At 41.7% G+C, this 23356-nt stretch overlaps 1 protein-coding gene across 2 annotated transcripts in view; it reads left to right on the top strand.

Annotated features, from left to right (window-relative positions):
• Positions 1–23356, top strand: part of BBOX1 (gamma-butyrobetaine hydroxylase 1) — a 45467-nt gene that overhangs the window by 13547 nt on the left and 8564 nt on the right. For both annotated transcript variants that reach the window (XM_063118793.1, XM_063118794.1), the window contains exon 4: positions 14732–14930. In XM_063118793.1, coding sequence (XP_062974863.1) covers positions 14732–14930 — 199 coding nt within the window. The remainder of the gene's footprint in view (positions 1–14731; positions 14931–23356) is intronic.

Here is a 23356-nt window from a genome sequence, read left to right as displayed (position 1 = left end):
TAACAGCTTAAAAACGTGGGTTGTCGAGCCGTTAAAGAAAACAGAATTGTGTATTTTTCCATTTGGTCAATAAGAGTTAAACTAAGCAAAGTTTTCAGGAATGTGCAAGGCTGCCACTGCTCTGGGTAATATACACACACTCACATAGCATTTATGCTTCAATTAGTAAACAGATATCATGCTGTTATTTGGAGGGCAGTTCTGCATTCTTGTTTCTGCTGAGTCCTCCAAAATGGGGGGTTGGAGGGAGTCAAAGAAAATATAAAACACAGGAGCTATTTTGTTCCCTAGCCAGAGCGGTTCACAATTCAGAAGCCTGGTTCTCCCCTGAGAAAGATGGAGAAAACGGTTCATAAATGCTTTAATTGAATAATATAAAATGCTAGTGTTAACCTGGGCATTAACATAATGTTCTTAAACTGAGTTCCAGGAAAGGAAATAGTTGCTTATAGTGAGCAAGGTCTTGGAATTTTCCTCAGATTTTATACACAGATGAGAGTTTGAATTATGCAGTTTAAGGGAGAGTATTTTTTAGATGAAGAGAGCTAAACTCAGCTTGTATCTAGGGCGCAATGGGTCCCTTCCCCTCCAGCCCCACTGTATTGATTTTTGTCCACTTACATAAACCTATATAATAGCTATTTATTTATTTAAAACATTTCTATACTGTCCATTAAATCAGATTCCAGGGTGGTGGTCAACAATCTAGGTAAGAAATTATTTAAAAATGAATACACACATATCACATTTGAAGCTGGTTGCTCTGATGTCAGTGGGTCAGTGAATCCGCTTCAGGTTTCAGTTAGAACCAGTCAGAATTCTAAACGAGCTATCTGCACCTTGGATAGCACCTTTAGAGTTCTGACTGAAGCCCGGGGCATGTTTACCACCCCACTGACATCAGAGCCACCAGCCTCCACTGCACAAATGTAATAGTACATTCTGTCTATGCTGTCAATGAAGCATTCTGCTGCACCATCTACTGCAGTCTTCTCACAACCTGGTGCCCCTCCCCAATTTTTTAGACTACAACGCCCAGCAGAATGGCCGATAGTCAGGAATTATGTTTGAACTGTGGCCAAAGAGTTGATGCTCAGGCCACATAAGAGCATCGAAAGAGGTCTTCACTGCATTTGAAAGATTACATTTCAGTCAGAGATGAGAGAGAACAGTTTTGGTAATTTTCTGTAATTCTTACATAAAAACAATATTCATGATTCTTGGTGCACGTTGCATTTTTGTACAATTTTACTGTTATTATTCTAAGTTTTTTAAAAATTTTGTAAACTTATATTGTATCCTGACTTTTAACCCTTAAAAGGGCCCCCAAAGTGGCTTACATCCATAAAATTATAAAAATACAAAATCAAAATAAATATGCTTTAGGGTGGATTCCTGCATTGAGCAGGGGGTTGGACTCGATGGCCTTTAGGCCCCTTCCAACTCTACTATTCTATGATTCTGTGCATTAAAACAGATCTATCAGAGACATTCAATGTAAACCCATAAAAACAAATCCAACAGCAGAGAAAGATACTGACAGAATGCTTGATGACATAAAAGGGGCTTAGTATTCCCTTAAAGTTCTGAGACGGGGACTAACCAGGTCACTCTCAGGAGGGAGTTCCACCACCTGGGCACCATGACTAAAAAAGGCCCTGTCCCATGTTCCAGCCAAACACACTTCTGAAGACAATGGGATGTGGATCAAGACCTCACATGATAAATGCATATTCACATATCAGAGCTGCAAAATAATTTTTACAGTTATATTACTCTGGCATTTCTTATGTTTAGTGTTTCTAACTATGGCTGTATGCTACGGTTGCTTTTCAGAGAGCTTGAGATAGTGTTGTATTCCTGGCATTCCCTGTGGTGCACCACACACATACTTCTGTTCTCCACAGTCTCAGGGTAAAAATGCATTTCTAGGAGTAACGTGGGAAAAGTTTGTTCCCATCAGAACTTCTGCACTGGAAACACATACAGATTAATGTAGCTATCTCAGGCAGCTATTGGATAATTAATGCCCATAGTACATACTACCCACCACTATGTTTTGGAACCATTTCACATTTTGTTTTCTGTGCATGAAAGGCTGAGCACTCATCCACATATTTGCACATGTAGCCCCATAGGCTACATCTCCCTCTCAGGAACAACCATCTTCTTTTGCAGGATAAGGGAAATAAAGAAGCACACACCAGTAGCCAGGAGTAAACAGCACAACTTTAGCCATGGAACATGGTGAGAACAACCTAGCTATTAAGACCCATGTGGTAAGGGAGCTTGGAATGAATAGGGAGACTAGAATGGAGATACCACCCAAGATGTCCCCCTGGCATAACTCAGCTAATTCTAATCCAGCTCCCCCTTCTGGGAGAGGCAGGTGTGAGGTAAGCTCACCATTGGACCCCTACCTGCTGTTGGCTCTACCATACTGTCACTACAACAGACAATCATCCTAGTCATTCATCTCCTCCACTGTTGTGAGTATCCTGCCATCTCCCATTTCAGGAAAGATTTGTAAGAAATTTGGACTCTCGTGATTATTTATCATAGAAGTGTGATGTGGACAATGATGCCACTTTCAAGTGCTGTGGCACCAAGTGGGGTGCCATGGTCCAGGAGGGAGAGGCTGTCCTCTCCTTTCAGGCAGCATAGGTCCTCTCAGTCTGCCTAGCCTGACCAATGGTCAGTCTGGGCAGGAAAGTTTCCTGCTTCTTGTCCAAAGTCTTGTAAGACCCCAGGCCAAATCTCAGGTCTTCAGGTGATGCAGGCTCACAGCCTTGGTATCCTAGGCAAACCCAGGCCACTTTTTCTGCTCCAGCAACCTCCACAAGTGGAACAACAGGCCTTTTACTCTGTTCTGCTTATTTGATTCTGTCCTTAGAACTGGAACACAGCAAACTGGCACAGTGGATCTGTTGCTGATCTGTACCATTTCAGACTGGTGGTGGGTGAATCAGATATTTGAATGTACCCTCACCCATTTTTCTTCTTGCAAGAAACTCAAGGTGTCTTACATAGTCCTCCTGCTCTCCATTTTATCCTCACAGCAACCCTGCAAGGTAGGTTGGGGTGAGAGTGAGTGACTTGGCCCAAAACAGTGAGTGTCATTATTAAGTGGGAAGTAGAACCCAGGTCTCCCAAGTCCCAGTCCAACGCTCTTAACCCACTACACCACACTTATTTAAAATAGATTAGTTGGAAACAAGGCCTTTCTCTCTGACATGCTAGTTTTTGCATGTCTTCTTCAATCAGTATCAGACAGATATTGTCCTTGAGGGGCAGAGGGAAACCTGATGTAATCAGATTATATCAGATTAGATAAACCTGATATAATCAGTTTATCTAATGAATGACACATTCTTGAGGAATGTAAAAAGCACTATAGTTCATTGATAAGTCTATGGACCATGCAATTTTCTTGAAACTTGGTCCTCACCCCACCCCCAGCCTTCATAACACAGATCTGTTTTTCATCAGCAATGGTAACATCGTTTTTGAAAGACATGAATGAGCTCTATTGGACTCCTCCTGAAATCTAAGCTATTAACGTTTTTTGCAGATTGTATGAAAAATAAACACATTTTTCAATGCGACTATTTCAGTGCTTCCTAGAAGTGAGAAGTAAGCCTGTCAGAGTATTTTCAGCCTACGTCATTAACAGTTCTTAGCAACTCTGTTTTTTCATAACGCATAGCTTTCAATTCAGTTCTATCCTGCAATAGCAAAGTGGAAATTATACTGAGAGTGGTTAAGTAGTGGAATGGTAGAATAATTAATAATGTAAGTGGGATGGTTTACCCACCAGGAAAAGCTGGCAAAGAACGCCTTCCCAGTTTAGAGCTTCTGCTTAATAGGTTTTCAAGCTGCAGCTACCCCTGAATTATTTATTTATTTGTTTTAAAAAATGGAATAATGATCCCTCTTTTTCAGCAAGGGAGAGAAAAATGTTGAGATCTAATTCCACAGACTGATGGTTAGACATACAACGAGAATGTTGCTGGGAGAAGACGATAATTCGGATTACAATAATAGTCCTTTAAAAACTTTAGCTAAGTATAAGCTCAGTTGATATACTGTCCATCTTTCAAGGATTCACCCCTGGCTGCAGGTGTTATTGCTCAATGGTGACGCCAAACCGCTTCTACATAGTTGCTATTTCAGCTTCAACACAGAACGCAGTAGCAATAGCAGCATAACTGCAGATTAGAAAACCATTGTGTTACAGTAGCTCCTGCTAGCACAGTAACTGTTTCCAGCTCCTGACGAAGGACAACAGTCCAAAACGTTGAGCAGAGCACATTTGGATATAAACCAATAAAACAACTTTTATATGATTCCTGAAGCACCAGAGGTTGCCTCTTTTTAACGCTTATATTAAAATCTCACCAGTGCTACATGGGTAGGGTTTATCATAATCCCAGACATTGGCCTGTTCAGAAGACACCTTAAAGGCTTTAACCATGGTGAATAAGGCTTTTTATTTTATTCACCATAGTTAAAGCCATGGTTTAAGGTGTCTTCTGAACATGGCCTGGCTTTCTGGCTTAACCACCATGGTTAAAGCCATGGTTTAAGATGTCTTCTGAACGGGGCCATTCAGCTGGGTGCTTCTCTAATAGGTATTTACTCTGGAATTGTCATGCTTTGTTTACTCACTTTTTATGGGACATCTGCATAACATTATTAAATGCTATTTCCATATTCATCAGGCCACAGAAAATCTGACTCTTTTAGAAAGAATGGAACAGTAGTGCAATCTCCATAGCTGTTGTTTGGTTTAGCACCACTGTTCCATGTTTTCTTTTTAAGATAATTTTTTGACACGTGCAGTGATGTATCAGGTGGATGAGCCTCTAACCTTACAGTTACACTTCCTCCAGGAAGCAAAATTAGTACATAGTAGCTTGCATTTGCTATGTGCTTGCCTTGGATCAAGACTAATCAGAAGTTGATGTAGCTGTTAGCTGACATATTAAAAATATCTGAGAATTGTTTCCATGCCATCAAATGAGGGACAGATGTTTTCACTAAAAAGAAAAATTGTGAGAACATATGTCCCACATTTGATGGCATGGTAATATTGAACTATGTTGAACTGGAGATGCCAAGTAGAGGGCTGTAGGAAAGAACCATAGAAAAGTTCTACAGCTTAGTGGGTAGAGCACCTGCTTTGCATGCATAAGGTCCCAGGTTTAGTCCCTGGCATCTCCAGCTAAGGCTGGCAGAAACTCATGCCTATCGCGGAGAGCCAGTGCCAGTCAATGTAGCTCATACTGTAGGGTAACCATATGGAAAGGGGGACAGAGCTCCTGTATCTTTTAACAGTTGTATAGAAAAGGGAATTTCGGCAGGTGTCATTTGTATGCATGCAGCACCTGGTGAAATTCTTTCTTCATTGCAACAGTTAAAGCTGCAAGAGCCCTGCTCTCTTTTGTATCTGGTCACTCAAGGGCAGGGCACCTGCACCTTTAACTATTGTGATGAAGAGGGAATTTCACCAGGTGCTGCATGCATACAAATGACACCTCCTGAAATTCCCTTTTCTATACAACTCTTAAAGATACAGGAGTAAAAAAACCAAAAAACCGTATGCATCTGTTTGCCAAGTCTTCAAAGTAACATGTGCTTCAGCTCTGAGTCAGATAGACCCATGGCTGACTCAGTATAACGCAGCTTCCTATTTTCCCGTGAACCTCCTCAGTCATTGCAGTGCAGTCACAAGTCTCAGCTGTGAATGCAAACTCCACCAGAACGGAATTATCAATAACAGCTAACAAAGTATTTCCAGCTTTTGGTCTGTGTCTGTGCAATCTGTTAACATCTGAGATTTGCTAGGTTGACGAGCTTAGGCAGGCTGTTAAAACATTTTTGTTTAGGCGAGTTTTAATGGCTGTTTATTTGAGCTGTGCTTTTATTTTTCCCTGCTGTTGGAAAAGAACCTGATTCAGTTCTTACAATTTCATTATTGTTGACATTTTCAATTGTACGCTTAGATATTTATTTATTTTTTAAAAAATCCCTGTTCTCTGCGTTGAGAATTCTTGTAAATGAAAAGTGGATTTTAGATTTCCAAACAAATAAATAATCTGATTGGAACTAATTTCCATTGGCATATTGCAATTTAGTAGACACCGCAATGTACTGGCGCCACAAACTGCTAACTCAGTGGTATAGTACAGCCTTCCCCAACCTGGTACTCTCCAGATTTTTGGGAAAAATAACTCCCATCATCCCTAACTTCTTGCTATGCTGGCTGAGGCTGACAGGAGCTGTAGTCCCAAACAAGATTGGGGAAGGATGGTTTTAGCAGTTCAGCTCTGTTTCTTGGGAGAGCCATAAAAGCCACACCAGAAAATCAATTGGGGACTTAGCCAGTGGTGGGTGAAGCCATCTCTCACACTTTCTGCCAAGCTCTTCTCTCTCTCTCTTTCTCTTTCTTGTCACAGGATATGCTCTTGCCCAAAGGTCAGGTCTTGTCCCTGACATCATAACTGCATCCTTAAAATGCAGCATCAAGTCAGGGACAAAACAAAGTTATTCTGCAATGAGAGCAGAGCTGGCTTTCTATGCCTGCCAGGTGGTTGGAGTTCCAATTGCAGATGGGCAGAGAAAGTGCCTTGGAAGATGCTCCCAATGCTTCCCCTCACTTGGCCTTTCCTGAGGAAAAGGCTGAGTGGATGGAAACGTGCTCTATTGGATGCCAGTTCCCAAAGGCATAAGGAGCCAACATCCAGTGTTCCTATTCCACCAAGTCTTTCCGGAGGGGCGTCCAGGTGAGGGGGGAATATACGCTGGACTTTGTCACTTGAAATTTGGCCACCGTTTCCATACTACTGGTTTAAAAGTTATCCTCCTCCTCTAATCACAAAGGGCTAGAAATCTATTCCTGCCTTGTTAGGGTGCAGCATACCATGGATGGTGGGTGGGGGTGGGGGTCCTCAGGCAGAGTGTAAGAAAGTATAACTGCCTGGTTTTCAAGTATAGAAGGCAGAAATATACATTATTCCTAGAAGGATGGGCAAAGTATGTCACATAGGTGACATGGAAGGTTTCCATCTCCCCGGATGTGCATGGGTGATGGCACAGTTGGAACTTTAGAAGGAACATTGTTAACCAGACATACCTGGAATGTTAAGATTACATTGGCTTTGTGGAAGACCCTTTGATTCGGATGAAGCTCATCTGATGCCACAATGATACCACAATGATTCCCCCACTTTCCTATGCATACCCCCCACCTTGGTTACCTCACTCACTGTTCCAAGGGGAATTGATTGAAATTGCTCAAGAGATCTCAGAATCCAAGCCAATACACAAAGTAGATTAAAGAACGCTTTGTTAGGATGATAAGGAAAACTTGAAAATAAAGCACACAGTTAAAACAATTAGATTTCACAGCACTGACGTACCCAGGCAAACACGTGCATCTTAACATTTGTCTTTTATTGGATTTGCCTGGTAACTTACTTATTACAGTCAAGGTAGTTTCCCCTCATGAAGAATTGAAAATGTTCTCTGTTTTAAAACAAACCTTTTGAAGCAAACTGTAGTATATATTGACTTCAGCAAAGCTTTTGACAAAGTGCCCCATGATATTCTGATTAACAAACTAGCTAAAAGTGGGCTAGATGGAACTACTATTAGGTGGATTCACAGTTGACTACAGAATCGGACTCAAAGAGTACTTATCAATGGAACCTTCTCAAACTGGGGAGAGGCAACGAGTGGGGTACCGCAGGGATCAGTCCTGGGCCCAGTGCTCTTCAACATTTTTATTAATGATTTGGACGAGGAGGTGCAGGGAACGCTTATCAAATTTGCAGATGACACCAAATTGGGTGGGATAGCTAATACCCTGGAAGACAGAAACAAACTTCAAAGTGATCTTGATAGGCTGGAGTGCTGGGCTGAAAACAACTGAATGAAATTTAATAGGGATAAATGCCAAGTTCTACATTTAGGAAATAGAAACCAAAGGCACAGTTACAAGATGGGGGATACTTGGTGCAGCAATACTACAAACGAGAAGGGTCTTGGAATTGTTGTAGATCGCAAGCTGAATATGAGCCAACAGTGCGATATGGCTGCAAGAAAGGCAAATGCTATTTTGGGCTGCATTAATAGAAGTATAGCTTCCAAATCACGTGAGGTACTGGTTCCTCTCTATTCAGCCCTGGTTAGGCCTCATCTAGAGTATTGCGTCCAGTTCTCGGCTCCACAATTCCAGAAGGATGCAGACAAGCTGGAGTGTGTTCAGAGGAGGGCAACCAGGATGATCAGGGGTCTGGAAACAAAGCCCTATGAAGAGAGACTGAAAGAACTGGGCATGTTTAGCCTGGAGAAGAGAAAATTGAGGGGAGACATGATAGCACTCTTCAAATACTTGAAAGGTTGTCACACAGAGGAGGGCCAGGATCTCTTCTCGATCCTCCCAGAGTGCAGGACACGGAATAACGTGCTCAAGTTAAAGGAAGCCAGATTCCAGCTAGACATCAGGAAAAACTTCCTGGCTGTTAGAGCAGTACGACAATGGAATCAGTTGCGTGGTGAGGTTGTGGGCTCTCCCACACTAGAGGCCTTCAAGAGGCAGCTGGACAACCATCTGTCAGGGATGCTTTAGGGTGGATTCCTGCATTGAGCAGGGGGTTGGACTCGATAGCCTTGTAGGGCCCTTCCAACTCTGCTATTTTATGATTCTATGATTCTATATTGAGTCCGGCACATTGAACACTAAGCAATATGTGTTGGAATAGATTTGGTAAGATATTTTAATAAGGTGTGATTACATTTCTCTTCAAGGATCACACTGTGTGGTGTGGGGTGAGGTGTTTTTTTTTCATTTTGGCTTTTTTTGGGTGTGTGTGTGTGTGTGTGAAAAATTCAGCAACTTGTCAGTCACGCTGCAGCTTCTTAGAAACACAACGTCAGATATAAAGATGGTTTGTGCAAATGGTTTACATTAGGATGTGTGTGTTGTGTTTCTTGGACTCCCCCTCTAACGGGCTTAAGCCAGAGGAATCAGGCATGCTAGTTGTGGTTGGAAAGTGCAAACCTTGCAAATGTAGAAAATTGTCGTTACTACTCACAGTCGTTGGCTTTTGCTGACTACACAGTGCTGTGTACCTGCCACAAGAAACACACATATGGAATAACAAACTCGATTTAAAAATAAAATCCTTGGTGCCTACCATTTTTAAGTTTAAGGTGGGCTGCTAAATCCATTCCCAGAGGCCCAGCAAAAGGTCTGCAAAGTTTCTGTTCTTGGTCTGCTTTCCCAAATGGAATTTGGGCTTAATAGCCATGTTTAATAATTGAATTGGAGGCTTTTCCTTCTGTCACGTAATTTCTAGATTATGAAATGTTCAAACCATGTACCTTCAGCCCAGGAATTTTTGTTTGCCTGTGGTTTGCCTTCTGAACATACACGTAGAGCAGAGAAGTAGGGCTAAGTTCAATGGGGCTGTTTTGCATGCATCTTCTGCTGTTGGATCTGAGAAGATAGTGTCTGCAGAATTTCCTCTAGCAAGATAATTGTATACAAGTTGCCATAGATTATCACTGTGTGCTGTGTACAATGCATAATCTCACCATGCATTGTACACAGCACAACAATCTAACTACAGTTACTATGAACACAACATCATAGGAGACAATTATCTTGCTAGAGGAAATTCGGCAGATGCTATCTTCTAACAACTCCCTGCGGAAGGCCTTTGAATAAAGTACAGGGCAAAACGCATCAGTCTTTGTGAAAATAAATTATGTACCGGTACATCCTGAAAACCTGTTTCTCCTTTCTTTTCTGCCCTGCCCTGGATGCTCTCCTCCTTTTGTATTGGGATCTGAACTTGGGGAAGAATCTAAGCCAGGGGTAGGGGAATTCTGGGGGCCAATTCCACCCACCCTGGCCTCCCCCCTGCATTTCTCCACACACCCTTGCTAGAATTGCTCCCCATGTGCCTTCTTTTCAAGGAAAAATGTGGCTTTTTTGCCACTGTACTAACAGATGTCAGCTCTAAATTGAGTGTGGGGCACAAAAAACGCCAAGAAATGCATACAGCCCACAAAGATGCATGTTGCCCACTCTCTGGCCTAGGCAAATTGCTGAGAAAAGGGCTCTTGCCCCTGAGAGCATCACCTCCAGGGGAAGGGACGGTGCAGGGAGTGGGAAGAGGTGAAATGTCAAGTTAGGCCATGATTGAGGTGACAGCTGATGATGGCATACGCTTTATCAGGGCAAATTGATTTTATGATGACAAAAGCTGCATTCTACAGCTTTTAAAGAGTTCATCAAGCAATTTTAGGCAGATGGTTCTTAGAGCCTTCCTTTAGCTGTTCCATATGACAACTTGTAGTAGCTATGTCCTAAGTGTCAAACATTGTTATATATTTACACCTTATTTTTTCTGTATAATCCAAAATAGTTTGCTACATCTTAGAAGCAAAAACGGGGAGAAAAGCACCCAAATCAGGTGAAAAGAAGGGAGAAACAAATTCTCAGGATGCTGAACATTTTTATTTGTAAGTTGAAGAGCCCGATGTGTTTCGGCCTGTATCTTTTCAAGGCCTTCTTCAGGGGGCTGTGTAAACATTTAAAATACATATTGTAAAACCTGGTAGGGACAACATATAGTAAAAATATATTCTTATTATAAAATTAACTTGACAAATTGCCACAGGGGCCTATGTACATATGTAAATTATTTGAAACCTTTTTTAAATTTGTTATATATGGACAAAATACTTTGTAAATATTTCATTACATACATTCAAAACATATCTTATCAAAAGAATATATATCATATCTTACTTGTAGGAAGATGTCTGCAAAAAACTTCTTATCAACAGAATGTCTTTCTCAGATTGTTAATGGCGACTGAAAGGATTTGCCTTCAGAGCCGTCATTATATCCTTGTGCACTTTTTTTTCTTTTATCAGATGTTATCTTTGGGTGCAAATTGCCAGGGTCATTGGGCTCGGACAGAGTTGCTGTAATGGGAAATTATCTACAGTAATTTGCTGAATCACAGTAGATAATTTCCCAATACAGCAACTCTATCCGTTTTATGCTTTTGATTTATATTGTATTGTTGTATTAATGTTCCCCGCCTCAATCCAAAGGGAGAGGTGGGTAAGAAATAAATTATTGTTGTTGTTGTTGTTTTGTTGTTGTTATTGCTATTATTATTACATTAGCAATGCATATTTGGGAACCACAAATATGACTGCTCCAACTTGTCTAACTTGGCCTTAGTTTCCCTCGAAGGCCACTAGGAGAAATGTTTTTTTTCCCTGTTTGAATCTTACTGTTTAGCAGTCAAGTGATTGCCAAAGGATACTTAGCAAACTCCCTTGGCAGTCTGCATTTATTATATACTGCTTCCTAAAATGGAAAGAGGAAAAATTCCAATGAAGTCAGGTCACATTTTGAGCTTTTATGTACATATGTGCGAACAGTCTCGGCATGAGCACCCAAATTTAACATGCTTGCTTCTCTTGGGTCTATACATCTCTGTTTTGTTTTGTTTTGTTTTTTGCAACTGCTGTTTTATTGTAGATAGCTGAAATAAAGAATCTTTTCCTCCCTTCAGAGCTTTAGATGGTAAACTATCATTCCAGGGGAACTTTTGTATTATCACACACGACACTGAAAACAGTGAAGCCGGCTGGCTCCTATTTCAGTGCAGCTGTGAAACCATTCTGGGTTTCAGTCAGAACCAGTCAGATCTATAAATGAGATATCCAAGGCACTGAACCTGTTGTGAGGATAGGGTTCAGCACTTTGTTTAGCTCCTTTAGAATTCTGACTGAAACCCAGTGTGAATTCACTACCCCTCTGAAATACGAGCCACCAGCCTCCACTGACTGAAAATAAAGTAAACAAAGGATAGTGTTACAGAGAAACTTCAGATATGCTGGCTCCCTGTTTCTTATAACTACAGAATCATGCTATGTATTTAATAGGTGTCAACTGATACCTTGACCCAAGAATCTTGTTTGGTTGTAGTAGGCACAACCTAAAAAGTAGCCAGGAACAAAGTTTCATAAGGCTCTGAACTGCCACAGAGGCCCAGAGACCCATTCACTGTGGTTTAAGGTGTCTTCTGAACAGAGCCCAGCTTTCTGGCTTAACCGCCATGGTTTAAGGTGTCTTCTGAATGGGTCCAGTGAGTTTATCTTCTCACTCCCATTGTCACCAGCTGTTATTGCTCCTCATCCTCTTCCTTATCACTGCTACCAGTCAGCAGAGAGCCAGTGAGCAAGTAGGCAGAAGCATCTACTGCTCTGCCTTCTCACCACCATCACCATTGTTTGGCCAGAGTAAGAAGGAGGTGAGCAAGCAGGCTGCAATGGTGAAGAGTAGGAGCAACTTCTGGGGGCTCTTGTCAGTGGGCCCCTGCTGGGGCGTGGTTGCTGCCCAACCATGCCTAATTTTGATGCCAGCCCTGTTCCCTATAACTACAGAAAGCATGCAAATGTATGCTGGATTGCCATGTTACCCCTCCCCCCAGCTGACTGACCCATGAGGGCACCATTGAATTGACCAATTTAGAGCCATGGCAGCAAAAATGGCCTAATCCTGAAGTGTCCACACTTCCCAGACATGACAGCAAGGTCAGACACTACCAGAGTATTCTTAATGACACCTTTTATTTTTAAGAATGTACTCTCATCATCTTTTACCCACCTATAGGGCTCTGATTTTATTTATTTATTTGCAAACTTCATGTAGGAACAGAATTGAATTGGACTACTCTGTGTGTAAATTAGGGTATCTACTATAGCTACAATAATAATAAGCTGAATCAAGCTTTAGTTCAGCAGTTTTGTAACACAAGATGCAAATGGCCTGTTAGATTTTGTTTAAAAGCTTGCATCTGTTTACACAATAGACAGGATAATGTACACACTATAAAAGAGCAAAGTTCTTCCCTAGGAAGCCTCCAAAGTGTTATTTTGAAACTTACTCTCCCTATACATTAAAAATGAGAAAAGTTTTCCCGTTGGCAGATGCAAGAAACATATCCGCTCCATTGATTTTTGGGACACTGACATAATGCTGCAATAATGCTTCTTTTTTGGATTTTAGTTGTTCAGCTTTGTATATCCTGATAGCAAACCGTTGCAACTTTTCTAAGTAGTTGGAAAATAGTGGAGCAGCTTTTTTTAAAAGCAGTATTTTGGGATCACATTTAATGGGGAATAGGTTTCTCCCACATTAGGGCCATTTGTCACTGCTAGGTACTGCTTTTCTGCAATCAGTTGCTTCATCACAGCACTTAACATAGAGCTATTTTACCCAGCAATGGCCAAGATCTTTCTATGTCTATTCATCAGTTCCACTCAGCAAGTGCCCTTGCAGTGTTAATTAAATGTTTCCTGCTAGTAGCTTTTGCACTTTTTATGGCTGCTGCAAGACTGCTAGTAAGTAGGCTAATAATTGCTTCTTTAATAGTCTTTCTAAATTACCCCCTAATGTCAGTTCATTTTGCCACAGTGGAAGCTTTCCTTTTTCTTTATTTTCTTCATTTATTACATTTATATCCCGCCTTTTTTCCTCCAAGGAACCCAAGGTGGCGTACATAATCCTCCTCTTCTCCATTTTATCCTCACAACAACCCTGTGAGGTAGGTTGGACTGAGAGTCTGTGACTGGCCCAAAGTCACCCAGTGGGTTTCCATGGCCAAGTGAGGACTAGAACCTGGATCTCCCATCTCCCAGTCCAACACTTTAGCCACTACACCACACTGGGTCTTTCTACTTTTTATAATATGAATCAGATGAAAATCAGTAATTAAAGCCTCTCCTCTTATTAAAACAACTCACATTAAAATTCAATTAAGCCTTTTCACAGTGTAGTTAAGAGGCTATTCATCAGGAATCCTGCTGCAGCTCATTAAGAAACAATAGAAAGGACAAAAGCCTCAAGCATGAAGCTTTGAAGTAAAGGCATAGTAGGCCTGAAAAGCCTCAACAGTTGTTTGCCCATAGAAGAGGATGGCATTTAAATTACAATTTTAATTTTTAAAAAAATTACTACAAATTAGGTTGGGAGGAGGCGGGGGAGGGACAGAAAGACAAGACAAAAACAATAAGATATAGCAGGTTGGCAAAAACATAAATGTAAAATAAATAAGGCCAGAACATGCAGGCATAAAATGCTTTAATAGGCAATAGAGCCTGTGGACTGCACTTACAAAAAATATTCCCTCTATTTCTCTACTGCATCATACTCAGATCATGAAATACATAGCTCAGTATCTTATCAAAATGTCTTTAGTGTTCATTAGAAGACAGAGTCTGCTAGTGAATTAGATAATCTATCCAACCATTGTACCAATTTTTTGATTTAACAAGTATATTTTGCACCCAATTTCATACTACGGGCTGTCTTGAATAAGTGTGTGTGTGTGTGTGTGTGTGTGTCTAAGCACCAGAAGAGTTGGCTGTGGGAAGGCACCACAAGGAGAAAGGTAGCATATGGCATTTTGTGCCAAGTTGTTCTTTTGGACTGTGCCACCCACACTAATCCCACTAGTCTCCATTTGGCCTAGCAGCAATCAGGATAAGAATAAGCCAACATTTACAAGGAAGAAACTCATTTGGAAATATTCAATGTATTCATTGATTCCAATTCTTAGTACTGAATTAATTGGATCATGGTCATTAATACTTATGTATCTGTTTCTTTCTTCTTCTTTTTTAATGTGACTTACAGAACGTCAGTACTGGGGTTCTGATCTTCAGCTCCCAACTATGGCCTTTGAAGAGGTGTTGCTCAGTGATGAAGGTGCATACAAGTGGCTGGTCACCCTTAAAAAATTGGGAATTGTGCTGCTAACAGGAGCTGCTAGTAGACAGGGAGAACTGCTTAAACTTGGGCAACGTATTGGATTCCTTCGTCTCACGTTTTATGGGTAATGTAAAGCTTTTATGTATGCTCGCTCTTATCAGCTATGTGACCCACTTCACTGCTTGACATCTCAGAATTCCTTTATTTATTGTGCAGGAGACATTTACTAATATTGATTCAAAATGTTCTTCATATTACTGGTAGTAATGCAGCTAGAGAAGATTAAGAAGCAAGAGCAAACAACGAAGTGCCTTGTTTCCTATAAACAAGGGTGGCCTGCACGTCCACACTGCAGGTTTAGTTTGGAACTGGTTACAAACCGTTTTAGTTATATCACAACTGTCCCAAAGAAACAGGAATTGAAGTCTTGTGGAACTGCTGACATTTTTGTGTGAAAAGTTCCTTGTCACTTCAAAGAGCTACACTTCCCAGGGGCAGTATCCAACCAAGCGCTGTGCCCCCAACCCATTCCATTGCACCATTGCAGCTTGCCTATTCTTTTCAGCAAGCAAGACCCACTGTTTGCACAATGGAGATTTAGCACTTCCAAGAGCAACCAGAAATGAGCGGAAATGCTCGTTTTTGGAGCAGGTCAGGTCAGCGGAGCGTGCATAAGAGAGCTCTGCTGACCCAGAAAATAACAATTTCCACTTGTTTTCAGGCTTCCTATAGAAAGAGTTAAATCTCTGTTGCACAAGTGGTGAGTCCCACTTGCGCAATGGATTCGGCAGCAGAGGACCACTTGCACAGCAGCCTCATTGGATACTGTCCGAAGATTCTGTAGCTGGAAGCTATTTCAGTTGAACAAGCTTGGAACTAGTTTACATTTGTACTGAAAATAGCCATGAAACATGCACATAAGTTATCACTAGTCACCATTTTAGTCATAGAGAAGCACTCCAGATTCTCACCCTGAGGTGGGGGCTTTTTCACATTGGAAAATGGTGGGCATGAAAATTGTATCATTTGAACATTCATAATACAGGCTAGTGGATCACCAGTAGTCTCAACCCAGCCTGTCCAGTTGCTATGGCTCCCTCTTGCCAATCAACAAGTCTTTGTGAGGTCTCAAGTAGCCATTCCTGCTGTTACCTTCTTCTGGCCAACAAGTGCTTGGCATGAAGCCCAAGGTAGCCCGTTCTGCTCCTCTGGCCGTCTCTCTCTCCTGCTTTCAGTGGACCTTGCATAACTCCCAACACCACCCTTGCCTTGTTGCAACACGAATGTTTGTACAACTATTGTCAAAATATACTGCTATTTCGATGATTGATAATCTCCTGTGACTTGTAAAGGACAGGAGGGAGTAAAGACATCCCGCATTTAAATGTTGCCATCTGTAATGATGCCATTTCTGTCAGTTATAGATTTTACCTTACCCTGAAAAGCCACAAAACCCTTGGACATCCAGGGGCTTCCAGCCAGCAAAGACCCTTAATGCGTTTTCCCCCTCTTGCCTCAGATAATAACAATTCCAGCTAAACGCTCCTTTTCTTTTGAGTACCGCTGTTCGACAGTTAACAATGTGGGAATATCTCTCCTCCTTTGTGTGAAACTATTTAAAATAAATAGAAGAAAGAAAGAAAGGAAGAAAGAAAGATGTTCCAAAGCTTGGCTGGAAGGCTCACATTCTTTCCAGATTAGAACTCAGAAGCAGCAATGATATACTTCCCTGTGATAATGTTTTTGTGCAAGGCTACATGGAAGTTGTATTTGTGTACGCAGCATTGGCTAAACACAGGACACTGGGGATGAGTGAACTATGTCCATCCAATTGGTTAACTCTGAGGCTGAGAATGAATAAAGGAGATCCGTCTCTCTCATTAGTCAGTTGCTTGCTAATGAAGAGAGAGATAGTGAATGCTTCAGCCTAGTAATAAGAGAATGATTGAAAGAAAAAAACAAAACTTTCTTCTTGCTAGGCTGAAACTATTTGGTCGTTGGCAACAAAAAATAAAATTTGGGATATTGCCATTTCTGGAGTCTACAAAAACTAAAAGTCTCAAAGACAGAACATTAGACAAGCATTGACAATGGATGTGCCCTCTCTTATTGCATTTCCATTATGTAATTGCTAATTTATAATTGCATCATTAATTATGTTAGCAAATCTGTAGAAATGGAGATTTCAACACTGCCCAATTTCAAACTAAATCAAACAACTCTACCTTTAAAAAAATCAAGGAGGGGAAATTATCCAATATTGAGGCTTCCAAACGTAATGAAATAGAATAAGCATAAAGTGCACATACCCTAAAACTTCTCAGGTTGAAGCATATGTACCCAGGCAATACAGCTAATGAATGCAAGAAGTGTCTGAACGCAGTGTGCTTCTGCAGAATTGCTCATTAACCAAGCAATGTGGCTTGTTAACCAAACCAAACAACCCAACAATAAGCCATGAATTCTCAAGGTGGCTGGTTCAAGAAAAATAAACCACACTGCATGGTTAACAAGTCATCCTGCAGAAAAAGCACTGCATTCAGACAACATGTTAACCCATCCTGTGGGAAAAGCCCTGCATTCAAACGACATAATAACCCAATCAGAGAGAGAGATTCCTCTTGTAGCCTGCTTTCCCCTTAAGTGAGAAGACAGTGGAGAAAATGCCCCCCCCCCCACACACACACAGCAAACAGGTTCATTTGAGAAGGGCAGGATGATCAGAGCTGAAGCATAATGGCATGTGAAAAGTTTCAGCTTGTGATCATTTGTCTGATAGGGATTGGCATGGGATTCAGATGTGTTGTACAGTCTGAATTTGAGCCATGCTTGCTGGGAATGATGGGAGTTTCAGGGCACCAGGTTGGGGAAGGCTGCTCTAACATACAATCAGCAGAATGATCACCATCGGTCATGGTGACTAGTGAAGAACTGGTGCAGCAGCTGAAATGCTAACCGGGTACTGGCTAAGAATCTGGGAAGACTCAGCAAATGAGAGCTACCATTCTCAATAGAGCCAGACTAGCCAGCAACCCCCACTAGCCAAAGCAGAGATTTTGAAGCCCTCAACACAACCTTTATTTAGCAGTTAGAAGAGAAAGAAACCCAAAATGCCAGCTGTTTGTGCAGGTGAACTGTAATTTGCTATTTCTAAATACATCCTTGACAACTTGTATTTAAAAGCAGATGCTTTAAACAGCTGCAGTTTAATTTTGTGTGTATCTGTATGTATATACTGTTCACCCGATGTAATATCTACAGAAATAGTTTCCTCCATAGAGCACATATACAGTAGAGACTAAAAGTCATTGGTTATTCCTTCTGCATGGAAAACCCTGAGCACTATAATTCTGTGAGGGGGACTAGAAATCTCTAGGAGAATCCTCAGCAGCATTACTGAACTCCAAGTCCCCTGATTCTTTATAGATTCATCCTGACAATTAAACGGAAACCGTTTGTAGTGTATAACTGCACTACCAAGATGAGATTGTCATGTACAGTTGGATGGACAAAGAGTTTGGGGTGTTATCGTTTAGTCCAGAAAAAGATTTACCACTAAATTCTATTACCAGTATAAACTGCCTACCTGTTGCCAACCCCCACCCTCAACACACACACACACACACACACACTGACTGCAAGGTAGTGTACTCCCTACTGGGCTAGGCTACTAAGGAACTCATCCCTTTGCTTACTAAACCTTCCACAAGATAGTAGATTTAACACATGCTCAACAATGATGTTACTTAGGAGCCTGAAGAACAGCTAAGCATTAATTTGGAAACATTATTTCTGCCAATTGGCTGTAGTGCATAGGGGATGTATATGTGATTAATTCAGCAGGCGCTGTTTGGGAAAGGAGTAGCCAAGGGGGTGGAGAAGACCCGAAGAGTGAAAACTTTCTGTATACAGTGTGTGTGTATTTGTGGGCAGAACTCAAATGGTATGAATGAGGATTAGGTTAGAAGGAAAAGTTGAAAGTTTATTTTAAAAAGACTTTTGCATTTGTACCAAAATGTATTGCTACACAACCCTCACTTCCCTGAGTGATGTGGACATTGCTGAAGCACAGTGCTTACCTGAGTTTGTAGGAAAGCAGCAGAGCTGGTGGCTCCGATGTCAGTGGGGTGGTGAATCCGCTCCGGGTTTCATTCAGAACCAGTCAAAATTCTAAAGGAGCTATCCAGGGTGCACATTGGATAGCTTCTTTAGAGTTTTGGCAGGTTCTACTGAAACCCCAAGTGGAGTCACCGCCCCACTGACATCAGAGCCACCAGCCTCCACTGGGGGAAACAGATCAGTGAAGCTTTGTGGCATTTGGGATAGGTGGAAGTACACAGCTTATTGATCCAAAAGCACAGAATGTCTGCCTCACACCAGATCTTCAGGAAGAGGCACCTCTGCACCCAGTTGCTCTTGGCTTACAAGTCTCAAAATTTAGCTCAGACTTACACACACACACAAAGTGTCTTCATCTGCTTCTTTTGCCCCTTTTCTCACAGCCACAGACCTAGATTACATCATCCTTAGCTGAGGTAGGGGGAGAAAGGTACTCTCCCTTTCGGACCACTCTTGGGCCTTCCAGCTATTTCCTAGCTATTGAGACAGCATCACGTGGGCCATTAGCTAAGCCTAGGATGGGGAGCCTTCAGCCAGCAGGCTGGATCTCGCCCACAGCCTCATTTCATCTAGCCTGCTCTGGTCTCTCTGATCGAGGGACAGGTTGTGCCGAGGGACAACCTACGCCAACACACTCTGCTTCAGGGAGGCAGGGAGAGAGAGAGAGAGAGAGAGAGAGAGAGAGAGAGAGAGAGAGAGTTGGCTGAAGGGGGAACTCCTAGGCAAAGCAGCTGCTACAAGGTGAACCTGGGCTTGGCCGGCTGGCTGGGGGAAGCCAAGAGGAAGGGAGCAGAGAGGCTGGTTATGATTAATCTTGCACCAGGGAAGTGTCTTTTCTCATTAAAAGAAAAATGTCTAGGAAGTTTGCAGCTGTTGGGAGCCTTGCAGCTCAAGCAGCCAAGGGAGTTCTTTGCCCCCACTCCTGTTCTTTCTTTCCCTGAGAGGTCTGGTTTCTTTAGAGGAGCCCTAATTAGTGTTTCTGGACTTTCCAGCAAACAACCTTTGTTTTGTTTGGAAGTGCACCTCAGGGGCTTGTTCCTAAACCAGGAAACTGGTTCTTTAACTTTCTCCCCACCACCACCACCAGCCCCTGAATAGCAGGGCAATCTGGCAAGATTCTCTCCTCTTTTTGCACATGAGCAAAGACATAGACAACTAGGGTCCCATTCTTTCTTTCAACCAGACTGTGCAATGCTGCAAACTCTGCCCAGTTAGGGCTCTGGCTCCATCCACTGGCGGTCTGGCTCTTAATTGAGTTTTCCCATAGGACAATGACTCTGCATAGAAAAAAGCCAAGCCATTTGTCTAGCAAAGGATATGGCCAAGCATGGCCGACAAGCTCAGCCAGTCTTCACTAAGGGCAGAAAGCAGAATAGCCTCGGGAAATGAAGAAATATGTGGTTTCTCCTCCTTGCTTCACACATCACATTATACTTTTTCTAAAAGTATAAGGGAGAACAGCACCTCAGTGGCAAAATAATTAGTTTTATGTAAACATTGATGGTTGTACTGCCACCACTTATCCTATGTATAGGCATGCCCAAAGATGGACTATAAGTGGATCTTTCTTACCAGTGAAAGATCAGAGGTTCACAGAGCTATTCCTCAAACAAAAACAGAACATAGGATATTCTGGGTTTTTTTCCAAACTGTTTTGGCTTGAAGAATGGCTTTGTGAAGCACTACCATGCCTGCAGTTTCATTAATAAAATTCTGTCCAATTAAAGATATGATCTTCTCTGTTATCTTCCTAAATGGGCACAGAGAAAGAATCTCACAGTGCTGGTGCTGTTTGTAGTCAAAGTAATATCTTTGTTTCTTAAAAAGATTACTGGTTAAGAACATAAAAACTATGCTGGATCAGACCAAGGGTCCATCTAGTCCAGCACTCTGTTCACACAGTGGCCAACCAGCTGTCGACCAAGGACCAACAAAGCAGGACATGGTGCAATAGTACCCTCCCACCCATGTTCCCCAGCAACTGGTGCATATAGGCTTACTGCCTCAGATACTGGAAGTAGCACATTTGAGAACCATCAGAGATTCAGGGGCAAAAAAGCACAAAAACATACATGAATGAGAAACCATGTGTGCAAAAGGGCAACTCTCACGTTTCCACTCTTTTTCCTTTCTAAACATTTATTATTTCTAAGCCATGTAGCTTTCTCACTGTAGTATATTTCCCCCCTGCCCAAGAACCAACTGAATGTGGAGTTCTTAAGTTAAACAAAAATGTTCGAGTTCTTACCAGGACATGTGCCAGAATGTTATGATCCATTCCTTAAGAATCCAGCTATTGTTTAGCTTTTAAAGAAATGTACTAAAATGGTAAATGGTAATAATGGTTCTTTGTTTAGCACTTACATCCAAAAAACAAGCGAACTCTGTACCTTAGAAACTCATAAATTCAAAATTGGCAACTGAATATAACAGTTGTCCAACCTCTTCCAAAAACACAGTGATATTAGGAGGTCTTAAAAGAGGGCGAGAGAAAAGGAGCAAATCTTCATCAATGCAAACACCTTTTGGTGAACATGAATATTATTTCATTCTGAAATCATTATTTTATTATTAGTAGTAGAAATATTAGTATTATTATTTATTACATTTGTTTACTGCCCCATAGCTGAGTGAGCATAGACTTAAGTATGCATAGACTTGGGGTCTGGAAACAAAGCCCTATGAAGAGAGACTGAAACAACTGGGCATGTTTAGCCTGGAGAAGAGAAGATTGAGGGGAGACATGATAGCACTCTTCAAATATTTGAAAGGTTGTCACACAGAGGAGGGCCAGGATTGCTTCTCGATCATCCCAGAGTGCTGGATACAGAATAACAGGCTCAAGTTACAGGAAGCCAGATTCCGACTGGACATCAGGAAAAACTTCCTAACTGTTAGAGCAGTACGACAATGGAACCAGTTACCTAGGGAGGTTGTGGGCTCTCCCACATTGGAGGCATTCAAGAGGCAGCTGGACAACCATCTGTCTGGGATGCTTTAAGGTGGATTCCTGCATTGAACAGGGGGGTTGGACTCGATGGCCTTATAGGCCTCTTCCAACTCTACTATTCTATGATTCTATGAAGTCATATTCAGATTCTTACATTACAAGCAAGTCAATAGATGGCCACGCTTACAAAAGAATTCTCGCTGGTCATCTGAGAGCCAATTCATCCATGTGAAGAAGAGGAAAAGAATACTTGAGGGATTCATGTACCTTCTGGTTGGAACTACTCCTGTGAGATCTGTGAGTGGGAGCCCACCCTGTTCATCTTCAGATTCATTCATTTATTTATCTCCTTGCATGGAGATAGAGAGAGATCTATGAGCCCAATGCCAAAACTACTGGATAACTTAGGATGACCTGGGGGTCTTCCATAGGGACTTAAGAAGTTGCTTTATTCTGAGTCAGTCCCTTGGTCCATCTAGCTTGGTATTGTCGACGCTGACTGTCAGCAGTTCTCAGGATTTTCAGACCCGATTCTTTCCTAGCCTTACCATGAGAAGCCAGGAATTGAACCTGGGACTTACTACATGCAAAGCATGTGTTCTACTTCTTGAGCTACAACCCTTACAGCAGGCAAGATAAGTAGCCTAGGGAGATAAGACACTGGGAAGATTACTGCACACACACATAGCTGCATTTGCTAGGGGGGAAATGGATGTGGAGCCTCATGATATCAGTAGCAGTTGTTAAGAGCTCAACTATACATGCCCCAATAGCAGACACATTCAGAGTGTCAGTCAGGAGAGACACGTTTGCTCATCTGAAGATCAGGCCTGATTATAACCATACAGCTTCCAAACACTTTATGTAAAGAAAAGGAAGCTAGCTCAAAGCAGGCTGCAATGTGTCCCAGTCTGAATTCCAGTGACAGAATTATACATACTGATTTGAATGAAGTTCATTAGTTTTGGATGGAATCCAGTCAGGTTTAGAAATGCTGCGGAATTTTAGTTTCCAGATTCGGAGGCACGGTTGTGCTGCATAATTCCACCTTGTGGTTTAACCCAGGCCTTGCCAACATTGTTTAACCCCCTAGTCTGAAAATCCTGTGTGAAATGTTTCCCAGCTCTCCTTTCTCTGTGGTTCCTTCTTTTTTTTATCTACTGCATCTTCCATCCCTCTTTCCATGAGGCATCTTTGCTTTAGGTTCCTTGCTTCTTAGTTATAGCCTTAGTTACATCTTCCAACTGGCACTGGGATGCATTTAAATTTTATCACCTTTCATGGAGGTAATGTTCCAGTGGATAAATCCGTATATCATACGATAACACAAATAAATTAAATAAAATGGCTTTTTAACAGTCACATGATAATTCTACGAAGTATAAATTCTATCTTCCTATTTAAAGATAATTTCTCAGAAGCAAGGATGAAATTGCTTGGGAACCAGTAAATTGCTTTGGAGCCTTTTTTTAATTAAAGGG

The sequence above is a fragment of the Elgaria multicarinata genome, chromosome 2 (assembly GCF_023053635.1).
Source record: "Elgaria multicarinata webbii isolate HBS135686 ecotype San Diego chromosome 2, rElgMul1.1.pri, whole genome shotgun sequence".
NCBI lineage: Eukaryota > Metazoa > Chordata > Lepidosauria > Squamata > Anguidae > Elgaria > Elgaria multicarinata.
Note: the sequence above shows the minus strand (reverse complement) of the source record. Positions and strands in the feature narration are given on the sequence as shown.